At 35.1% G+C, this 19,814-nt stretch overlaps 1 protein-coding gene across 1 annotated transcript; it reads left to right on the top strand.

Annotated features, from left to right (window-relative positions):
- Positions 1–499: 499 nt before the first annotated feature.
- LOC107684279 (BMP/retinoic acid-inducible neural-specific protein 3-like) lies at positions 500–12,436 on the top strand. Its single transcript, XM_016480517.1, has 4 exons — positions 500–632; positions 1,341–1,577; positions 3,329–3,551; positions 11,246–12,436. The coding sequence occupies exons 1-4, from the start codon at positions 500–502 to the stop codon at positions 12,360–12,362; spliced, it is 1,710 nt and encodes a 569-aa protein (XP_016336003.1). The 3' UTR covers positions 12,363–12,436.
- Positions 12,437–19,814: the final 7,378 nt, after the last annotated feature.

Below are 19,814 nucleotides of genomic sequence, written 5' to 3'. Positions count from 1 at the left end.
ATTTCTTTTCAGTATATACTGTGCCTTTCAATATAATACATAGTTCCACAACGGCAGCTATGTTGGACTTGAAATATCTATGTTGATATGTACTAAATTGATTGTAAAATTCAAGTCGCATTCAGCCACAGGTCCATTACCCTTCACTATTTACGTACACTGAAAGTGCATTACGTTCACTGTGAAATATTGCCCTTCAATACATTAGTGAATTTGGTCCAAATAATACCGTAGCTTTCTCAATAACATTAATGACCTTGGTGTAACGGTGCAGTCGTTATAGTGTTCTGGACAGACGTTTGAGCTCCTTTACAACATAGTTATTATATGGTTCTTATATTATACCAGCAATTCTGTGTAGTTGTGTCTAAAACAATATGCCTTTTTTGAGCCTGGATAAATCTATGTTACTTTGATTTCACAGGACAGTCATCTGCCTGCTCTGCATATTTAATGGCCTCAGTGTCATTTCTGTCTCTGTTTTGCACAGAGTATTGTCATGTGCTTTCTCTTGTCTTCCCTTAAGGTGACCGAAACAAGGACAGGCCCTCTTGGATGCAGTAACTATGACAACCTCGATTCTGTCAGTTCCGTTTTGGTTCAGAGTCCTGAAAACAAGATTCATCTACAAGGTAGCGCATGTATTATTTAACTATATCCCAGACTTTCCAATGATATTATCACTTGTTTAATTTCATTCTTCTATGCTGATATTGAAAGAGGCAGCAGCGTGTTCACAGAAATATTCTTTTGTTGTAAAAGCACACTTAGGCTGTAAAGGTTTCAAGGAAATGTAGCTTATGAAAAGATATTTTGAAAGACACTTATAGATACTTATAATACTAAAATATTTTAAGTTAAACCAGTATTTTATTATACAATTCAATAGTTTTAAGGTTGGTAAGATTTTTAAATGTTTTTGAAATAAGTCTCTTTTGCTTACCAAGGCTGAATTTGGTCAAAAATACAGTAAAACTGTAATATTATGAAAATATAATTACAATAAAATAATTAATGTTTTGTATTTTATTATATTGTGATGGCAAAGCAGAATTTTCAGCAGCCATTACAGTCTTCAATGTCACGTGATCATTCAGAAATCATTCTAATATGCTGATTTAGTGCTCATTAAAATTTCTTCTTATTATCAGTGTTGAGAACAGTTGTTCTGCTTCATATTTTTGAGAAAACTGATACTTTTTAGTGTTTTTTTTAGTACTTTTTTTGTTCAATTTAATGTTTAAAAAAAAATCTGATCCCAAACTTTTCCAAGGTAGTGTATACTGGTTTCATTTTTTAATGCATATTATGTATTTTTATATAATTTTGTCTTCTTCTAGGGCTTCAGGCCATTCTGCCAGAATACCTAAGGAGCAGATTTGTGGAGGCAGCTCTCAGCTATATTGGCTGCCACTCCGAGGGCGAGTTTGTGTGCCGGGATAATGACTGCTGGTGCAAATGCAGTGTTGATTATCCCCAGTGCAACTGTCCTAGTGAAGACCTGAAGGCTATGCAGGATAGTCTGAAACTCATCAGAGAATCATGGATGCAAGCCAACCAAGAGTTTGAAGAGTCTGGTAAGATTCTGCAATATTACGTTTTTAAAATGTGATAGTAACTTTTTGAAGGAACATGGTGAATAATTAAAATCAATTTAAAAAATGTCTTAATTTACTTCATTTCTTCTGTAAAACACAAAAAGATAATTTTTTAAGAATTGTATGTACTGTCTTCTCTGTCCCATGTAATTGGAAATGGTAGAGAGACTAAATCTTCCAATCTTCTAGAAGGACACAAGCATGCCATAAATGTATGTTCTGTCATGCTCATGGGAGAAGTAGCAGTTTATGAACATATTATTCATTTGACTCAGAACTTAGAATGAATTGATTTAAAAGCCAGTCTGAATGATTTTTTGATTCATGACTGATATGGTTCTTGGCAGTTCTCACTAACCCAGTGAATAATGACTTAAATGTCAGTCTTTTGTATGTTTTTGTATAACTTAATTAAACCGAGTCATATGGACCACTTTTATGATTCTTTTATTCCTTTTTTAGTTAAATCTCTTAGTCCCCATGGATAATAATTGCATGGAAAAGAGCTATTAAAATGTTCATTTTATGGATACAATCATATGGGGATAGGCGAATGAGAATCTTTTAGGAGTGAAAAACAGCATAATTGTCTTGCATGAGGTTATATAGTTAGGACTTTTTTTTTTTTTTTGGAAATTAATCGTAAGGCCCGAGGCATGCCAGCATCAAGTTAATTCCATCGTGCCGCTTAGATCTGTGAATATATCTGACACATAGTGGGGTGACATTACACAGTGATTGTTGTCACCTTGTAACATTTGATGGCTGACAAGGAAATAGTGGGAAATGCTTCCTGGAATCTAGTGTCATTGTCATTGTGGTAAAGCAGCGTTTTGGACTTGGCAGGCTTACTTGTCCCTAAGCTAGGCACTGAGCCAGCACAGAGCAGGTTTTTGTGTGCATCACAGCCATGTTGGAGCTTTACCTCCTGCAGCAACAGCAGGGAGTGAAAAACCACTGCCTAATGACTGTAAACCAAATAAATAAACAACAATCATCTACTGGAGCGAGATCATCTAGCAGTCCGCTTCTCTATTCGGTCGGGGCATCACAGAGTGTTTGTCTTTTAATGAAATTCCTCATCAAGACAAAACTTGGCGACTTGTACCGATCAATGGATACCTAAAAATGGAACTTGTAATATTTTCAATTACCTGATGTTTGTTTGCATGAAAAATCCAGTTCTGCATCTGCACAGACTGGAATTGTCAGGCTATGATGAGGATCTGTGCTGTTAATTATAGCCACTGAGATCATTTCTTGTTAGATGTTAGGTAGCATTGATTGGGGCGTTGAGCACCATAACACGGCTATCGATTTTTCTCGCCACGAATGAAAATGAACTTTCCTCCGCTGGAAGACATGAGTGTGGCAGAGATGATTCTGCTTTGCTTTAACGACTTGCTATACTGTCAGAACTTAATGTTTTCGTTGTTGTTGAAGTCGAACCGCATGTGCTCCTTCAAAATCAGCCAGTCCTTCTTAGAAAAGGCTTAGCGTTTCTTAGCAATTCATTGAAAATACCCTGCTGTCCTCGCCTATCAGTGTTCAATCACACAGGACAATTTTCAATTTTCATCAAAGGAATGAAAATAACGTTCCACCTGCTCCCCTTCCACCCCCAGTTTCACTGTTGACTCATTTTTATCAAACATGACTGATTTATTTTTCCCCGACATGAGGCAAAGTCATTCCAGTAATTTATTCTCAACACTTGTCTGCCTTTCTAGAGGACTTCCAAAATTTTGTGAGGAGATTACCAACGTTCTATGCTCTGAACACATCTGCTGTGCAGTACTTTTGGAAGATGGACCCTGGCGTTCAACAACGCTTTCAGCTGCTGGAGACTAGCACTCAACAGCTGCTCAGCAAAGCACAGCGGATTGTCGGCAAACTCTTCAAACTCTGCAAAAGGTGTCGGACTCAGCCCAAAATATCTGTGCCCAGAGAGAGGTAAGAGATGAGCTATGTTCCTAATGGGTTATAAATGGAAATGTCCGTATTTATAATTGATTGTAAAGTGATGAGAGAGGAAAAATAGTTTGTCATTGCTTCCTGAAGGATTCAGGGTTGAACAGACTTTATTTTTGGTAACATTTTACAGCAAGATTCAATTTTTTAACATCAGTTAATTAGGTATCATAAACAAACAATTAACAACAGGTTTTACAGCATTATTTAAGCTGGTTTAAGAATTGTTTTATTCTGTTGATGCCATTGAAAATATTTGTAATCAAGTTCACACAAATTTAGTTTCAGGAAATTAGGAAATTTTTAGTTTTAGAAAAATGGATCTGTAAAAGGATTGTAAAGTGGTTATCCAAATTTAGTTTCAGAATTTTTAGTAAAAATGGGCCTGTAAAGGGACTAAAATGTAAAAATACTTTCTCATTGCTTCCTAAAGGATTCAGTGACTTTTCTGGTAACATTTTACAATAAGGTTCCGTTTGTTAACAGTAATTAGGTATCATGAACAAACAATTAAATATAGTTTTTATAGCATTTTTAAAAAAAACTACAGTTCTAGTTTAAGATTTGTTTTATTCTGTTGATTTTAAATTGTAATTACTGAAGTTTCTTTTTCACCATGAAAACAGCCAAGCTGGCGTGGCATTAATAAAAACAAACATTAAGGTAGTTTATTATTATTAATAAAAATAATATTAATACAATTATTTAATAAATGTTTGTTCATATAACCAATGCTTGCTTATGAGACATCCCATTTTGGTGTCTACATCAAAAAAAAAAAAAAAAAAAGTTATGTTAAATACATAGAAAACATTTTAAATGCCAGTAAAGTGTCTACTTTAATGTTCCAAATAACTTTTGTGAAAATAAAATATCAAAATTTGGGTGAAATATTATTCCATCATCATTCAGCATAAAATATTTATGTAGAAATGAAACAATGTACTTATCCTGACCTCTACTTTATATATTATTAAATGAAAGAAAAAGTGATCTTACTAAATTGTATTATATTTTAAATGATTAAAAACTTAATCCTGAAAAATGGGTAAAAACTATTGGATTTGAAGAATAGTGGCAAAGATTGGTAAAGATTTAAAATGACAATGAATTTGTTTTTGGTGGCTGCAGTCTTTAAATAGAGTATTTTGTTGTAATCTAATGATTCTTATTGTAAATATGCCCAAGAAGATTTTTTTTCTTTTGTAAAGCAGGGTCAAAATTTATGAATCATTATTTTTTGCTCAGAAAAAAAAAATCTAATTAAACAGGACACTTTCTAATATAAAAAGCATACGTTATAATTAAAATATGTATTAAACTTTATTTAAACTTTTAAAATTTTGATGCTTGAAAACCCCTATTTTGACCCTTATAAAACTTGAAATATTAAAATGTATCAATATATATGAAAAAATTAACATTACCCAAGGCAGTAAAAGTATTGTTTATTATTAGTTCATGATGCCTGATGCATTAACTAATGTTAGCAGACCTTACTGTAATTTTTTTTCTTTCACAGAATCACAAAATGTTAAGAAAATCCAAAGGCTAAACCCTGAGTTCTCCTATAACATCTTTATGTGTCACGATGTCACATACATATATTGTGCTGTTGCACTGAATCTTTATTCTTGATCCTTTTCCAAATGGATGAACTAATAGGAGATTTAAAATGCATGTCCTCCAAACTAATTAATTAAGAAATGCCTTTAACACACTACTCAGTCCATATCTGAGGGCAATTGTGGCAAGCATAATTGGGTTAAGTCTAGTACATTGGCTGAAGTCCCAGCCTCTCTGAAATGATAGAGACTGTCCCATCTAATCATTTCAGGAGTTAGTGGATGAATAGGTTTTATCTTCCCATCTTTAGGCTAAAGTGCAGGTTGTGTTTTAATGGAAGACACAGGAAACAGGTAATTTATGGGCTCTGCACTGGCATGATAATGCAGTGCCTTTGGTAAGGGCTGTGGAAGGAGAAAGTTCACGACTGAGTTCTGAAACTGAGCGTTCAAAGATGGTAGAGGGTCAGGGCTGTGCAAAAATGAGAATTATGCAAACCACGCTGGCAGCCAAGTCAAGTGGAAACTACTTGAGTCAGATGAGGTGAAAGCGAAGCCTAAAGCAATGATCAGCTTCACAGTTGAAAGTTCTTGGTTCATTAATATTCATATTGACTTCTCAAAGACATACTATTCAGATATCCCCATATTATCACTTAAGCTGGCTGGGTGCTCTGGGACGACATGTAATACAGATGCTGCAGATGCAGCAACATATAGAAATCCTCTGATATATACTTTATTCCTTGGAAGGGACAATGAGATTTTTAGATTTGCAATTTTGCACTAGAAACATCTAGGATACTGGAAAATGTGTGTTATATTTTCTTGATGCATGGTAACAGTTATATAAATGATAGAGCATACTAATTGATAACATTTTTGGTCAGCATACAAAAAATAATATAATATACATTAAGTTTTTTTAACGTTTTATTTTTTAATGACTGCATGCAGTAATATTATGATATATTGCTTTCGTCAATGTTCAGTGTTACTGATATGAAAAAAGGAAATCGCAGATTTGAAAAAAAAAATGTTTTTTTACACCAGTTTATACAGTATCTCAATTCTGACTTTATTTCTCAAAATTTTGAGTTTATATTCAATTCTGACTTTGTAAATCACAGCTGCAAGTTTATATCACACAAATCTGATTTTGTAAGTCGCAAATGCGAGTTTATATCTTGCAATTCTGACATTATACCTTGCAATTGTGAGTTTAAACCATGCAACAAAAAAAAAGTGAGATGTAAACTCACAATTGCGAGAAAAAAGTCAGAAATGTGATAGAAAAAGTTGAAATTTATTTATTTTATTTTTATTTATTTTTTGAATTCAGTGGAAGAAACTAGCTTCCATAAGTATATGATAAGTTTTGTGTAATATTTTCTTGGTGTATGGCAACAGTTATACACTTTATAGATCATATTAATTGGTAAAATTTTTGTCAGCATAAAAATAAAATAATACAATTAAATAAAAAAATAACATTTTAAATGATGGCATATTTTCCCTGAAATATCATTGTAAGTTTTTTAGCATAATATTCTGGAAAATTTGTGTTACATTTTCTTGGCATACAGCAACAGTTATACAATTTACTAATTATATTGATTTTTAATCAGCATAAAAATAATAATGGAACTTTTAAAAAGGCACTTTCTTAAATGATTGTATATTTTACCTCAAATATTGCTTTTGTCAATGTACAATGTTACTGTTATGAAAACAAAAAAATGAAATGGCAGATTTTTGCAGTGGGGAAAAAAATAAATTGCTGTTTTAATTACACCAATTTAGAGTGAACAGTATACTAGATATTTGGACTTTATTTTAGTGTCTGTATTGAGTTAACACACATTGCACTAACAACAACAATGTGCAAGTTGCTTCAGGAAATAATTACATGATTAATTAGGGTATTAAGCATGCATAATTAATTATTATTTTAATATCTTTTTATCTTATAAACCTGTTAGTTAAAATGTGAAATTAACAAAGGAAAAGTGATGTACTTGACTTTATCTTGCAGCACTGGTGAAAACAAACATTTCCATATATGAGAATAACATCAGCTCTCAAGTCCAAATGTACAGTATACTCATACTTTCCAAAGTTTCCTATCTTGGGACTGAGGAGTCTAGGGCATGACAACAATAACAGCATGCGTTTGAAATGTTTCTGCAATCTGCCTTGATCTATCTTCAAGAGCATCCTTCTTCTTTGATAACAAATGATTCAAGTTGCAGCGAGAAAAATAAAGCAGACAAATAGAAAAGACATTTTATTAGACTGCTTTTGAGTTTCTGATTTACTGTTTTGTTTTCTCTGTCAGTTCATCATTCACACTTGATTTATTTGATTTTCACACGTCCTTTAAATTACTTTTTTTTTCATTCCTTTTGTCAGGCACAATTTATCAACAGCTTGATAAATTTGTTCATAAAATGCATTCCTATATATCTGATGGTTTGTTTTACTTTATGTTTGCATATTACTTTGTCTTTCACTATACCTTTAAACAGAATCGGTGCTTTAAAATAATCAAATAAATTACCTTGTGAATCTGGTTTTAAGTGATTATACTGCCTGACTAATGCATATTCCTTCATGGCTGTAATTTCCATGAAAAGTAGAGCAAAAATGCTTATTTAAGCTATTGTTGTTCTTCCATCAGATGTTTTTACGGTCTAAAAATATGGAAATTTTGAGAAATTGTTTTCTCATGGAATAAATGTGCATGCGAATGTTTTGTCTCTGGTGTGAATTTCCGTTTCGCTGTCAGTGAAATATGCTGACAGGCTGCTGAGATTTCGTTCATTGCCAACCACCTGCATACTGACTCTCTCTCAGGCAGCCTGGTGCCATGAATATTTATACATTCTGTTGCCATCATTTATGTTTTAATCCAGAGTAAACTGTTTTTCTCTGCGCAAGTGGAAATTCCATGGCAATGAAAATCTTCGGCTATCTCGCAGGATAGCATAACAAAAGGGACTCTGCAATTGCTGAAATAGATTTTTCAACTGTGAAAAGAAGAGTTGCTGCATAAGTCAAGCTTTGAAAATAATGAGTTGTTCATCCATAAGCCAGTTCAGAGGAGAATTAAGAATATTTTGGGCCTTAAATACGCACAAATATCATCCTCTTCAGCTTATGATTTATCTTTCAGTTAGGATTTTTAACTGGTGACATTAATATGTGTCAAAAATTGCATCCAGTATGGCTTAATTTCACAGACATGGTGCAATGATACACGTCATTTACTATTTTAACTTAGACTTTATAAATGCTGTATGAGTTGAGTTTTTACTGTTATTGTGCTTGGAAAAACAAAGTGAAATGGAAAATCGGAGTACATTTTAGCTGATGTTTACAATTTGACTCCATGTGACAGATCGTGCTGATCCACTCCACTGAGTTCATTTGCCAGTGGCTTCAGAGAGAATCATTAGTGACTGAATATGCATGTTATGTTAATTTTTGCAGGATGGCATTTTTTCATGCTCATAAAATGGATGAAATTATTTGGAAATAATTTAGTGTCTTGTGTTATTTTTTTTTTTAAGTATTGATTTTTCCCATTTTTCTTCTAAAACTATCTATTATGAGAGAAAAAAAAAAACAAGCTGTATTTTTCAAAGAATAAAGTACTTTCATGTCTCAAGCTTAGGGCATTTTATACAGTATATACTTTACTTTAGTGTTCAGCTGCTTTCCACTTACACACACGCACACAGTTACTATCTGGTAGATGATGTGTTTTTAATTTTGACTTTTGATGTGCAAAGAACAAATGTGACTCTGGACCACAAAACCAGTCATAAAGGTCAATTTTGTTGTTGTTGAATAAATAAGCTTTCCATTGATGTATGTTTTGAAGACATTTTATTAGACTGCTTTTGAGTTTCTGATTTACTGTTTTGTTTTCTCTGTCAGTTCATCATTCACACTTGATTTATTTGATTTTCACACGTCCTTTAAATTACTTTTTTTTTCATTCCTTTTGTCAGGCACAATTTATCAACAGCTTGATAAATTTGTTCATAAAATGCATTCCTATATATCTGATGGTTTGTTTTACTTTATGTTTGCATATTACTTTGTCTTTCACTATACCTTTAAACAGAATCGGTGCTTTAAAATAATCAAATAAATTACCTTGTGAATCTGGTTTTAAGTGATTATACTGCCTGACTAATGCATATTCCTTCATGGCTGTAATTTCCATGAAAAGTAGAGCAAAAATGCTTATTTAAGCTATTGTTGTTCTTCCATCAGATGTTTTTACGGTCTAAAAATATGGAAATTTTGAGAAATTGTTTTCTCATGGAATAAATGTGCATGCGAATGTTTTGTCTCTGGTGTGAATTTCCGTTTCGCTGTCAGTGAAATATGCTGACAGGCTGCTGAGATTTCGTTCATTGCCAACCACCTGCATACTGACTCTCTCTCAGGCAGCCTGGTGCCATGAATATTTATACATTCTGTTGCCATCATTTATGTTTTAATCCAGAGTAAACTGTTTTTCTCTGCGCAAGTGGAAATTCCATGGCAATGAAAATCTTCGGCTATCTCGCAGGATAGCATAACAAAAGGGACTCTGCAATTGCTGAAATAGATTTTTCAACTGTGAAAAGAAGAGTTGCTGCATAAGTCAAGCTTTGAAAATAATGAGTTGTTCATCCATAAGCCAGTTCAGAGGAGAATTAAGAATATTTTGGGCCTTAAATACGCACAAATATCATCCTCTTCAGCTTATGATTTATCTTTCAGTTAGGATTTTTAACTGGTGACATTAATATGTGTCAAAAATTGCATCCAGTATGGCTTAATTTCACAGACATGGTGCAATGATACACGTCATTTACTATTTTAACTTAGACTTTATAAATGCTGTATGAGTTGAGTTTTTACTGTTATTGTGCTTGGAAAAACAAAGTGAAATGGAAAATCGGAGTACATTTTAGCTGATGTTTACAATTTGACTCCATGTGACAGATCGTGCTGATCCACTCCACTGAGTTCATTTGCCAGTGGCTTCAGAGAGAATCATTAGTGACTGAATATGCATGTTATGTTAATTTTTGCAGGATGGCATTTTTTCATGCTCATAAAATGGATGAAATTATTTGGAAATAATTTAGTGTCTTGTGTTATTTTTTTTTTTAAGTATTGATTTTTCCCATTTTTCTTCTAAAACTATCTATTATGAGAGAAAAAAAAAAACAAGCTGTATTTTTCAAAGAATAAAGTACTTTCATGTCTCAAGCTTAGGGCATTTTATACAGTATATACTTTACTTTAGTGTTCAGCTGCTTTCCACTTACACACACGCACACAGTTACTATCTGGTAGATGATGTGTTTTTAATTTTGACTTTTGATGTGCAAAGAACAAATGTGACTCTGGACCACAAAACCAGTCATAAAGGTCAATTTTGTTGTTGTTGAATAAATAAGCTTTCCATTGATGTATGTTTTGTTAGGATAGGACGATATTTGGCCGAGATACAACTATTTGAAATCTGAGGGTGCAAAAAAAATCAAAATATTGAGAAAATCGCCTTTAAAGTTGTCCAAAAGTTCTTAGCTATGCATATTACTAATCAAAAATGACGTTTTGATATATTTCTTCAAAATTATCTTTAATTATTATCCTAATGATGTTTGGCACAAAAGAAAAATAGATCATTTTTTGACCCATACAATGTATTTTTGACTATTGCTACAAATATACCCGTGCTACTTAAGACTCCAGGGTCCAGGGTCACATATTTCTTCTTTGATGACCATTAAAAATAAATAATTATTACAATATAATTATTTTTAGGATGTTTTATGCAAGCAATATTTAATTATTATATTATATGAATTATATTATATTATAACTATTTCAGCTAACTATTTCATTAGGCTGTAAGGCTCTTGGAGACTGAGCAAAATAAAACATGTTCCCATGAGCTTCAAGTACCCCGATTAATTCTTGTGACATCTCTAATATTGCTACTCAGAGTACTTAATCTTTAGACTTTATCTATGATGAAATTGAGTATCATTTACAACTTTGGAGACAATCTGACTTATCACATTCATTCCTTCACCATAGGCCTCTCAGCTACTGGCTGAGGTATATCCTCTCCATCATGTACTGCAGTGAGAACAATCAGATAGGCTCCTACATGGAGGAAACGCGGACCTGCTCCTGTCATTACGAGCACCCGTCCTGCCAGGGTGTTATCCCGTGCTCCGTAGGCGACGGTCCTCACTGTGCCTCCTGCTCCTACGAGAACCGCTCTCGCTGTGCCAGCTGCAATCCCGGCTACATGCTGAGCCAAGGGACCTGTAGGAATACCATCCCGGATTCTACCGACAACTACATCGGGTTCGAGACAGACCTTCAGGACATGGAGCTGCGCTACCTGCTGCAAAAGAAGGACGGGCGGATCAGTATTCACGCCATGTTCATAAGCAATGACGTCAGACTCAACAACTGGTTCGATCCCAGCTGGAGGAAGAGGATGCTGTTGACGCTGAAGAGCAACAAGTTCAAATCTAGCCACGTTCACATGCTCCTAGGGATCTCCCTGCAGATATGCCTTACTAAAAACAGCACCCTGGAACCCATGCTGTCCGTCTACATCAATCCATTCGGAGGTAGTCATTCTGAGAGCTGGATCATGCCAATTGACCAGAACAATTACCCTGACTGGGAAAGGACCAAGTTAGACATCCCGCTTGACTGTTATAACTGGACCCTGACTCTGGGAAACAAGTGGAAGACCTTTTTTGAGACGGTACACATTTACCTGAGGAGCCGTGTCAAAACGGCATCGACTCAAGGGAACGGCAGCGTCCATTTCGAGCCATTGGAATACATGGACTCGTCCCGTAACCTGGGCTACATGAAAATCAACAGTATGCAGGTGTTCGGATATAGTATGCACTTTGATCCGGATGCCATTCAGGACTTGATCCTGCAGCTGGACTACCCATACACACAGGGCTCGCAGGACTCGGCCTTGCTCCAGTTGCTGGAGATCCGAGACCGGGTCAACCGACTCTCTCCACCGGGCCAACAACCTCTGGATCTGTTCGCCTGCTTATTACGCCACCGTCTTAAACTCTCTACCACTGATGTGGTCCGAATCCAGACTGCTCTTCAGGCCTTCAGCGCCAAGCAGCCCAACTCAATGGAGTATGAAACTACCAAACTATGTAGCTAAAAAGGCACTGCAAGGTAGCAGTATATTTGTAGCTATTTCAGTAACTGTAGTTAAACGGCCTGATATACATTCGGGGAAAAAAACATCGGACAGCTGCTGGGATACAGTGTTGATGGTGATGCCACAGTTCTGGTTTGAAGCATTGATGTAATAGGCCACTTCAGAAGAATGGCCAAACCTTTTGCCTTTTCTTTTCTTAACTGCAATGATGATTTACAATAATTTATAGCGTGATGACCTCATTTCAGTTTCTGCAGAATTTAGCATCAGCCCCTGTCCTGATAAACAATGTGTGCGGTAGGTAGGACTCGTCCGGGAACAGTCTCTTGATTTTTAAAGTGACTTTTATTTTCACCTCTTTATTCTCTGCAAGCATAACAGAGGCTGTAAACACATGGTGAGCCAAACCTTGTTAGTGTAATCAGGGGTTCCTGCTGTGTCTGGGCAGAATTCCGACTTATTTTAGGTTTTTTCGCCTTTTCTATGCTGTCTGTCAACACTGTAACTCTCAAAAATATCAGTATCCTAATCAAAAATAGATGGTTTTGTTGATGCTTAAAACTATTTTTATGATAGTCATTGGAATATGAATGTAGGAGGAAAGCTGTTCAAAAATCTCAACACCATAAGCAAGGTACTTATTATATATGCTGTTTCATGTACATTTATTTTTATAAAATCTATTATTTGTGACAAGTTACAAAGGTAATGTCCATACAATGTATAGAACATGAATTTGTTAATACTCTAAATAAAAGTCATTTTTATGTGCCGTCTGTAAATATCTCTAATTATTTGAATTGCACATAACTTATAACATATTTAGGTTTTATTTAGAATCTGTTAGAGTCTTAAATTATACATACATGTACAGTCTTAAGAGATTAAATAAATAAGTATTTATGTATAATTAAAATATATTCCAAAATATTTCAGACTCTCTATATATAGATGGTTTTTAGTAAATAGAAGTACATCTCCTCACCTATCCATATGTTTTTTAAAAAAGCTGGCAGGCAATTCTCTCTGAGAAATTATTCCTTGAGAGAGCCAATTCATCTATGAGAAAAGCTTTGACAACTTGCATGTCTGGAGAAAAAAACACATTAAAAGCAAAGCCCTCGTAGAAGCAGTTTCGACTGCTTTTTGGCATAAACACCTGATGACTAGTTCCTCAACTTTTTTTTCATAAGATCACCTTGAGACGAAGTAAGCCACATCATTAAGGAACAAATAGTGAAACTGCCGCAAAAGAAAAAAAAAGTTAGACAACTTTTTTTCATTCAGAGATTACCGAAAGTTAAATGAGTTATTGATTAGCTGTGATATGTTTAAGAAAGGGCCCAGCAAAAACATCCATTTAAAGGGGCGACAGAAGGGGCCAAGCTAATGAGCATTGCGGAAAGCAGTTATCAGGAATGCAGTTCACAGATAAGATGACTGAATCTTTGTGATGAACAACTGGGACATATTGCACATCAGACACATCTGGAGAGACTTGTTTTCTGCATATCCAGTTCTACAATGACAGGAGAATGATCGCCTAGCCAAATACTGAAATTGTGCATTTTACAGTAAACAAATGCATGTTAGCTGGGAGACAGCAGAGATCATTTTCTTAGAGGTTTCTCTTGCAGTCTTCTGCCTTCCTGGAAAATGATGGATTTTGCTTGCTCAGGATTCATAAATCCATACTCAAGTGTACCACAATAATTGAGACTCATATTAAAAAGGTGTGTGGTTTGTGTGTTTTACTACCTAAGGCTGGCATTACCAGTTCTTGTGGCTTTCTTAAATTAATTTCAATGGGAATCTAATCAATGGCATTCTTGATCACTTAGAATGATGTTCATAAAAAGCAACGACTCCCGATTCTGTAATTTAATCCATTCTTAAAGGATTAGCTCACCCACAGATGACAATTCTGTCACTATTTAATCACCGTTGCAATGTCATTGCAAACCTGTATTACTTTTTTACTTTTTTCGTTCATGTTGCACAAAAGGAGAAAGTTTGAATAATGTTCTGGTGCAATTACGGTGAATGAGAATGGTTAACAGCCCACCGGGGTGGAAGATTATCCGTGAATAACGACTTACATTTCGGTCTTTTTCTCAGTTGGAAAACTTGGAGTCATGGACCAATTTTATGATACTTTTATGGTCATTTTGGAGCTTGACAACTCCAGTTTCGTTCACTTTCAGCCAGGACATTTTTGAATTTACCTTTTGTGTTCAACAAAGGAAAGTCATTTTGGTTTGAAATGACATGAGGGTGAATAAATAATGACAGAATTTTTATTTTGGAGTGAACTAGCCCTTTAAATCTTTCTTCCTTGTGTGCACTTTATCCAACAAACTGTAATTGTTATTTGCAACTATTACTATTTCCAACTTTCATTAGAGCTGTTTATACGAGCACATTTATAAACGGGTCAGAACAAAGGGTCAGTCTTGCTACATCACTTCTAAAGCAAATTGGTGTTAAATTCACAATTACGTACTAAGAAAAGCTGCCCTCACAATGGCACAATAATCACCACCTACAATTACTATTCAAGCACTTACAGCTGCAATTAAGGAGACTAAATTCAGCTAATCGAAGGTTTAATATTTTATAGGTTTTATTAAAATGTATAATATATATGGTCTCCTCGGATCTAGCATTTACTGTATATACACAGAAATAGCACATTTAAAAAAAATACCACATTCATCCTGAATTCAGTAAAAATATTTATGTTAATTTATATGGTCTCATGATGTTAGGTTTTTGCAACAGTCCTATACTACATCAAATAAACCCAAAATGCATATTTATTTTAAAAGAAACCCCCAAATACAACTTCTCTAGAACATCTATGATCCGTGAACTGTCTATACTGTTTGTTTTTACTCCTTCTATTGAAAACTCAATGTTCCCCAGAAGAGCAATTTTTGCAACCTCATTCTGTGTTCTTCATAGTTCATCACACAAGCACAATCAAGAAAAACTCCCAAAGTGACACCATCTCCTTACTGAACCCCAGCCTATCCGAAAGGAATACGTTCTCCCATATAAATGTAATGGTTGCACTAAAAGATAATATGAAAGTGCAATAGCGTAGGAAGGTTTTTTTTTTTTTTTTTTAGGTGAAGGTGACACTGTAACACAAAAAATAAAATCTCCAAGAAAATCGTTTCCTGTGTAACTTTATCTTATCTAGCACAAGGTGCCCTAGCAGTGTGGGGTCATTTCTAACGAGAATAACTCCCCCTTAACTTGAAATTGTCTAAAGTGCATCCATTTTATATGAGCACGCTGACTGCACATGGCAGGTAATTGACATTTGTGTGAGCCGCATATTTGTAGTGCAGATGTTTAGGAGCATAAATTATATTTATGCACATTACATTTTGCTGCCTGAGGGGGTAAGTGAAACTAATTTAGTGGCAATAAAACTAAATTAATGGACTACAAGCATCTGAGCACATAAAGAAGCAATTCTGTTTGAAAGTTATATTAACATCGAGAGTATGCAATTGTGGAAAGGGCCTCATAAAAAGTAATGATTTTACACGCCAAAAATAAATGCGTGTCTCGCTGGAATTATCCAAGTTTCAATCAAAGCTCATCAGCTCCATTTGGATCAAGAAAGACACAGATTTGGCCCAGTGTTGAAACCGTTTCAGCATATTTAATGAACTGGAAGCAGGGCATTCAGATGTGGCTAATGGTGGTGATACAGGCTCTGGAGAAAAATCGCTCAGGCATGTCGAAAATTAAAAGTTTTCACATTGATCTGCAGCCCTCCAATATATATATATCAATAAACACTTTCTGACAATTACGTTCTGTACTGTAACTAATTAATCTAAATGAATAAATAAGTCTGCCTAGTATACTCTGTTTAACATGCTGAAGATTCCAAGCCTAGAGTTCTAATCTATGAGACAGAGTCATAATAACAGAGAACATTGGGGGTGTTTGTTTACACTTTGTGCATTTTTGCTGTTCTGGTAGCTATCCGTTGATGAAAAGACCAAGTGTAAATGTCTTCCAAGACGCATTCAACAAGAATAAGCGATGGATTGAAACACAAACAAGATGTGTAATACATAAGGCACATGGAGCAACTGACTCAAAAACTCTCCAAAGCTCTCCCAAACCTATAAAAAAATGTGTCTTGTATTTGGATAAATTTAGCATTACATCATTTATTCACCAATGTATCCTCTGGAGTGAATGGGTACTGTCAGAATGAGAGTTCAAACAGCTGATAAAAACATGACAATAATCCACAAGTAAGCCATATGATTCTAGTTCATTAATTAACATCTTGTCAAGTGAAAAGCTGCATGTTCATAAGAAACAAATCCATTATTAAAGCTTTTTAACTTTTTTCATTGCTTGTGTACAAAATACCTGTCCATAATCATAACTCTTCCTTCAGTGAAAACATCCATCCCCTGTTGTCCCCTCTTATATCAAAATCAACTGACATATTTGTTTAGAACTGTTTTTGCTCATAAACAGTGCTTGAACTGTGCATTTACTCTACTTATTCAGGAAGATGACCTTTTCACTGGAGAAAGCAATAATGGCATAGGTGGAAATCCGGGGGGGGAGAACAACGCCAATAGTTGTGGAACTCCAGTAAGTAAGGCTGTCAAGGCTATTTTATTCACATAAACATCGGATGATTATGTGAAAAGTGATTATTTTCTCTTTAATACAGATGATGCCAATGTATTTTTCGATGAGTCCGCTATGCTAGCAATAATAACGTTACCTGCTTGAGGGAAAGGGTTGCCAGGTTTTCATAACAAAACCCACCCAATTGCTACCAAAACTAGCACAAACTATCCACGTTTCGAGGGGATCCCCCAGTAAAAATTAGTTATTAGGGTCGCTTCAACCCGCGGACATGAAAAACAACCCGCAGCAACAGTGATAAAGTAGCCCAATTCCACAGGAAAACCGCGGACTTGGCAACACTGTGACGGATAGTAATGTCTACAATGGACACGACCGCTGTCTCGACGCAACCACAACAGCTTTAAGTTGTCTTTGGCACGGCCTCCCTGCTACACTAATAGTAGTAAGCCATTCCTCTGTGTATACATATCCTTACAAGTACGTTTTAGCTGTATTATTTGTGTCCCCTTCAAAAATTGCTCTTGACAAAATTTTATGTTTATTGTCCCCCTCTACTGTTAGACGAAATTTACGCCCCTATTTGGATAAAAAAGTTAAAAAAAAATTGTAATGATGACTTAGTTTTCACACAGCTTTCACTTCACAAAACATTAATTGATGGACTGGATTACTGTGATTTTTTTTTTTTTTTTATGAGCTGTTTAGACCGGTCAATCCATTGGTGAGCAAGTGATGTAATGATACATTTCTCCAAATCTTTTCTGATTGGACACACTGGATGACCTAAGGGTAAATACATTTTGAGCAAATTAAAATTTTATTTAACATTATAACTATGTTCCTTTTAGGTAGACAACCTGAATTTTTCAAAGAAAAAAAAGCATTTTTTTTTGTTGTTTTTTTTGCCTACACATTCAGACCAAGAGTCTAAAAGTGCTTCAGAAGTAATTAGTGCAACTCTCATTTTCCTGTCAGATTGGTGCCTTTCTGTACAACATGCACCAGTGTGCACAGAAGGCAATTAAACAGGACAATCCCCATTAACTTTTTTAGGAGCGTGAGGAATTATGCACAGACCTCATTTGTATCCAGACGCTTCACTGCGACATTTTTTACTTTGCGGCTTTAAGGTTTATGTGTACTGCAATAATAAAGCTTATATATCGTGTATCACATTCTGAAGGTAATAATAATTTGAAAATGTCCTAGTATCTAATTCATTTCAGCGCAGCAGTCTGCACTTTGCAGTCTTTTTTAAATGCCACTTTTATGGATGTCATCCGGAGCCAAGAAACATTTAATTTGAGAGGAAAAAAGGAGTTTAATGTTCTTTGCAATTTGCTTTAAAGCTTCATTGCACTAAGTTAGTCAAAACCTCTAATTCATAATGCATACATAGTATAGCTGCGCATCGGTTAAGCTGTACATACCACCTGTGATAATTGCAGTGATTTTACGCACAATCGTCCAACAGAGAGACACTCCGATGCCATGCAGAGACATCCTTGAAAATACAGAACATTGCCTTTTTCCTCCCTAGAGAATGTCAGACGAAATCAACAGGGTGGGAAAATAATTGTTTGTATTACATGTCATCGTTTCTCCATACAGTAAACAAAATAAAAAAGGTAATTCTGAGGATGAGCGGTGAACGTTATTGACACAAACCGTTCTCCAGTCTTTTGTCCCCATCTAATTCCGATCATCGACGAGAGTGACATTATACGCTGATTGGCACGTTGCGCTGAAAGGAAAGTCAGCACCGTTTCCAGAGAAAATGAAGGCGCGTGGCTTGTCACTGTGCTCCCCTGCAGTTAGTGCATGTAGGAGTGCTCTCCTGGGCATTTTCTCATTTATGATTGCTTTTCACTCTTGGCACTTCCTGGACTCCCAATCCCCTTCTTTCGCTCTCATATATATGTAGTTTGACTGGCGGGCAGTTCCTCATTATTTGCATTCTGATACCTGCCAGCACTAATGAGAGAAGGGACCGGTGCTGCCGTGACAGAGCGGGTGGATTAATGAAACAGTGAGGGAAGTCGGGGAATAGTTCCTTATGGCACATATACAACATTTTAATACTGTGATGCTCTTTCTAATAATATGGCATAATAACAAACACCCAAGACCACTGAGACCCCACCTGAGGGACCGTTCTGCCTGTGGGGACCACATTGTCTTTTTTTTTAGAGCAATGTGCATTTAAAAGTGTTCGGCTTCTGGCTCTTTATTAATAGAAAAAGGAGTGTATTTGTGGCATCTTCTACTGAAGAATAATAGATTTAGAGCTCGAGAGCTGAAAATGTTTTATATGGAATACCTGCAACTTTTTTCTTGACTTTAAGATTTGATTTCTAATTCGGGTGTATTGATTTTGCAGTGCAAACATGTGGGTTAGTTATGAGGACCTGTTTGAATTGCATTGATCATTGTTGGCCAGCACCATAATTTGGACTAATATTGGACTGTAGGGAGAAGTTATATTTTAGCATTATTGAGTTTCTACCTTGAAAGAAAGAAATAAAGAAAGAAAGAAATCAATAGAAACATCATCTGGAAATGTATTTGTAATAGCACAATATGTCATATATACGACAAGATAAAATATTTATATTATGACATACATGCATATGAATATATACATAATTAATTGCACACATTTTAATTGAATTTACATTTACATTACATTACATTAAGTCATTTATGAGACGCTTTTATCCAAAGAGACTTACAAATGAGGACAATGGAAGCAATATATATATATATATATATATATATATATACACGATTAATCGCGATTAATCGCATTCAAAA

Source organism: Sinocyclocheilus anshuiensis, unplaced genomic scaffold, assembly GCF_001515605.1.
Source record: "Sinocyclocheilus anshuiensis isolate Anshui unplaced genomic scaffold, SAMN03320099.WGS_v1.1 scaffold629, whole genome shotgun sequence".
In the NCBI taxonomy this organism is placed as follows: domain Eukaryota; kingdom Metazoa; phylum Chordata; class Actinopteri; order Cypriniformes; family Cyprinidae; genus Sinocyclocheilus; species Sinocyclocheilus anshuiensis.
Note: the sequence above shows the minus strand (reverse complement) of the source record. Positions and strands in the feature narration are given on the sequence as shown.

Coding starts and splice junctions, on each gene's coding strand:
- LOC107684279 (XM_016480517.1), top strand. CDS start 500: ATGTGCTTTCTCTTGTCTTCCCTTAAGGTGACCGAAACAAGGACAGGC. Junction 633..1,340: donor AAACAAGATTCATCTACAAG/GTAGCGCATGTA, acceptor GTCTTCTTCTAG/GGCTTCAGGCCATTCTGCCA. Junction 3,552..11,245: donor ATATCTGTGCCCAGAGAGAG/GTAAGAGATGAG, acceptor CCTTCACCATAG/GCCTCTCAGCTACTGGCTGA.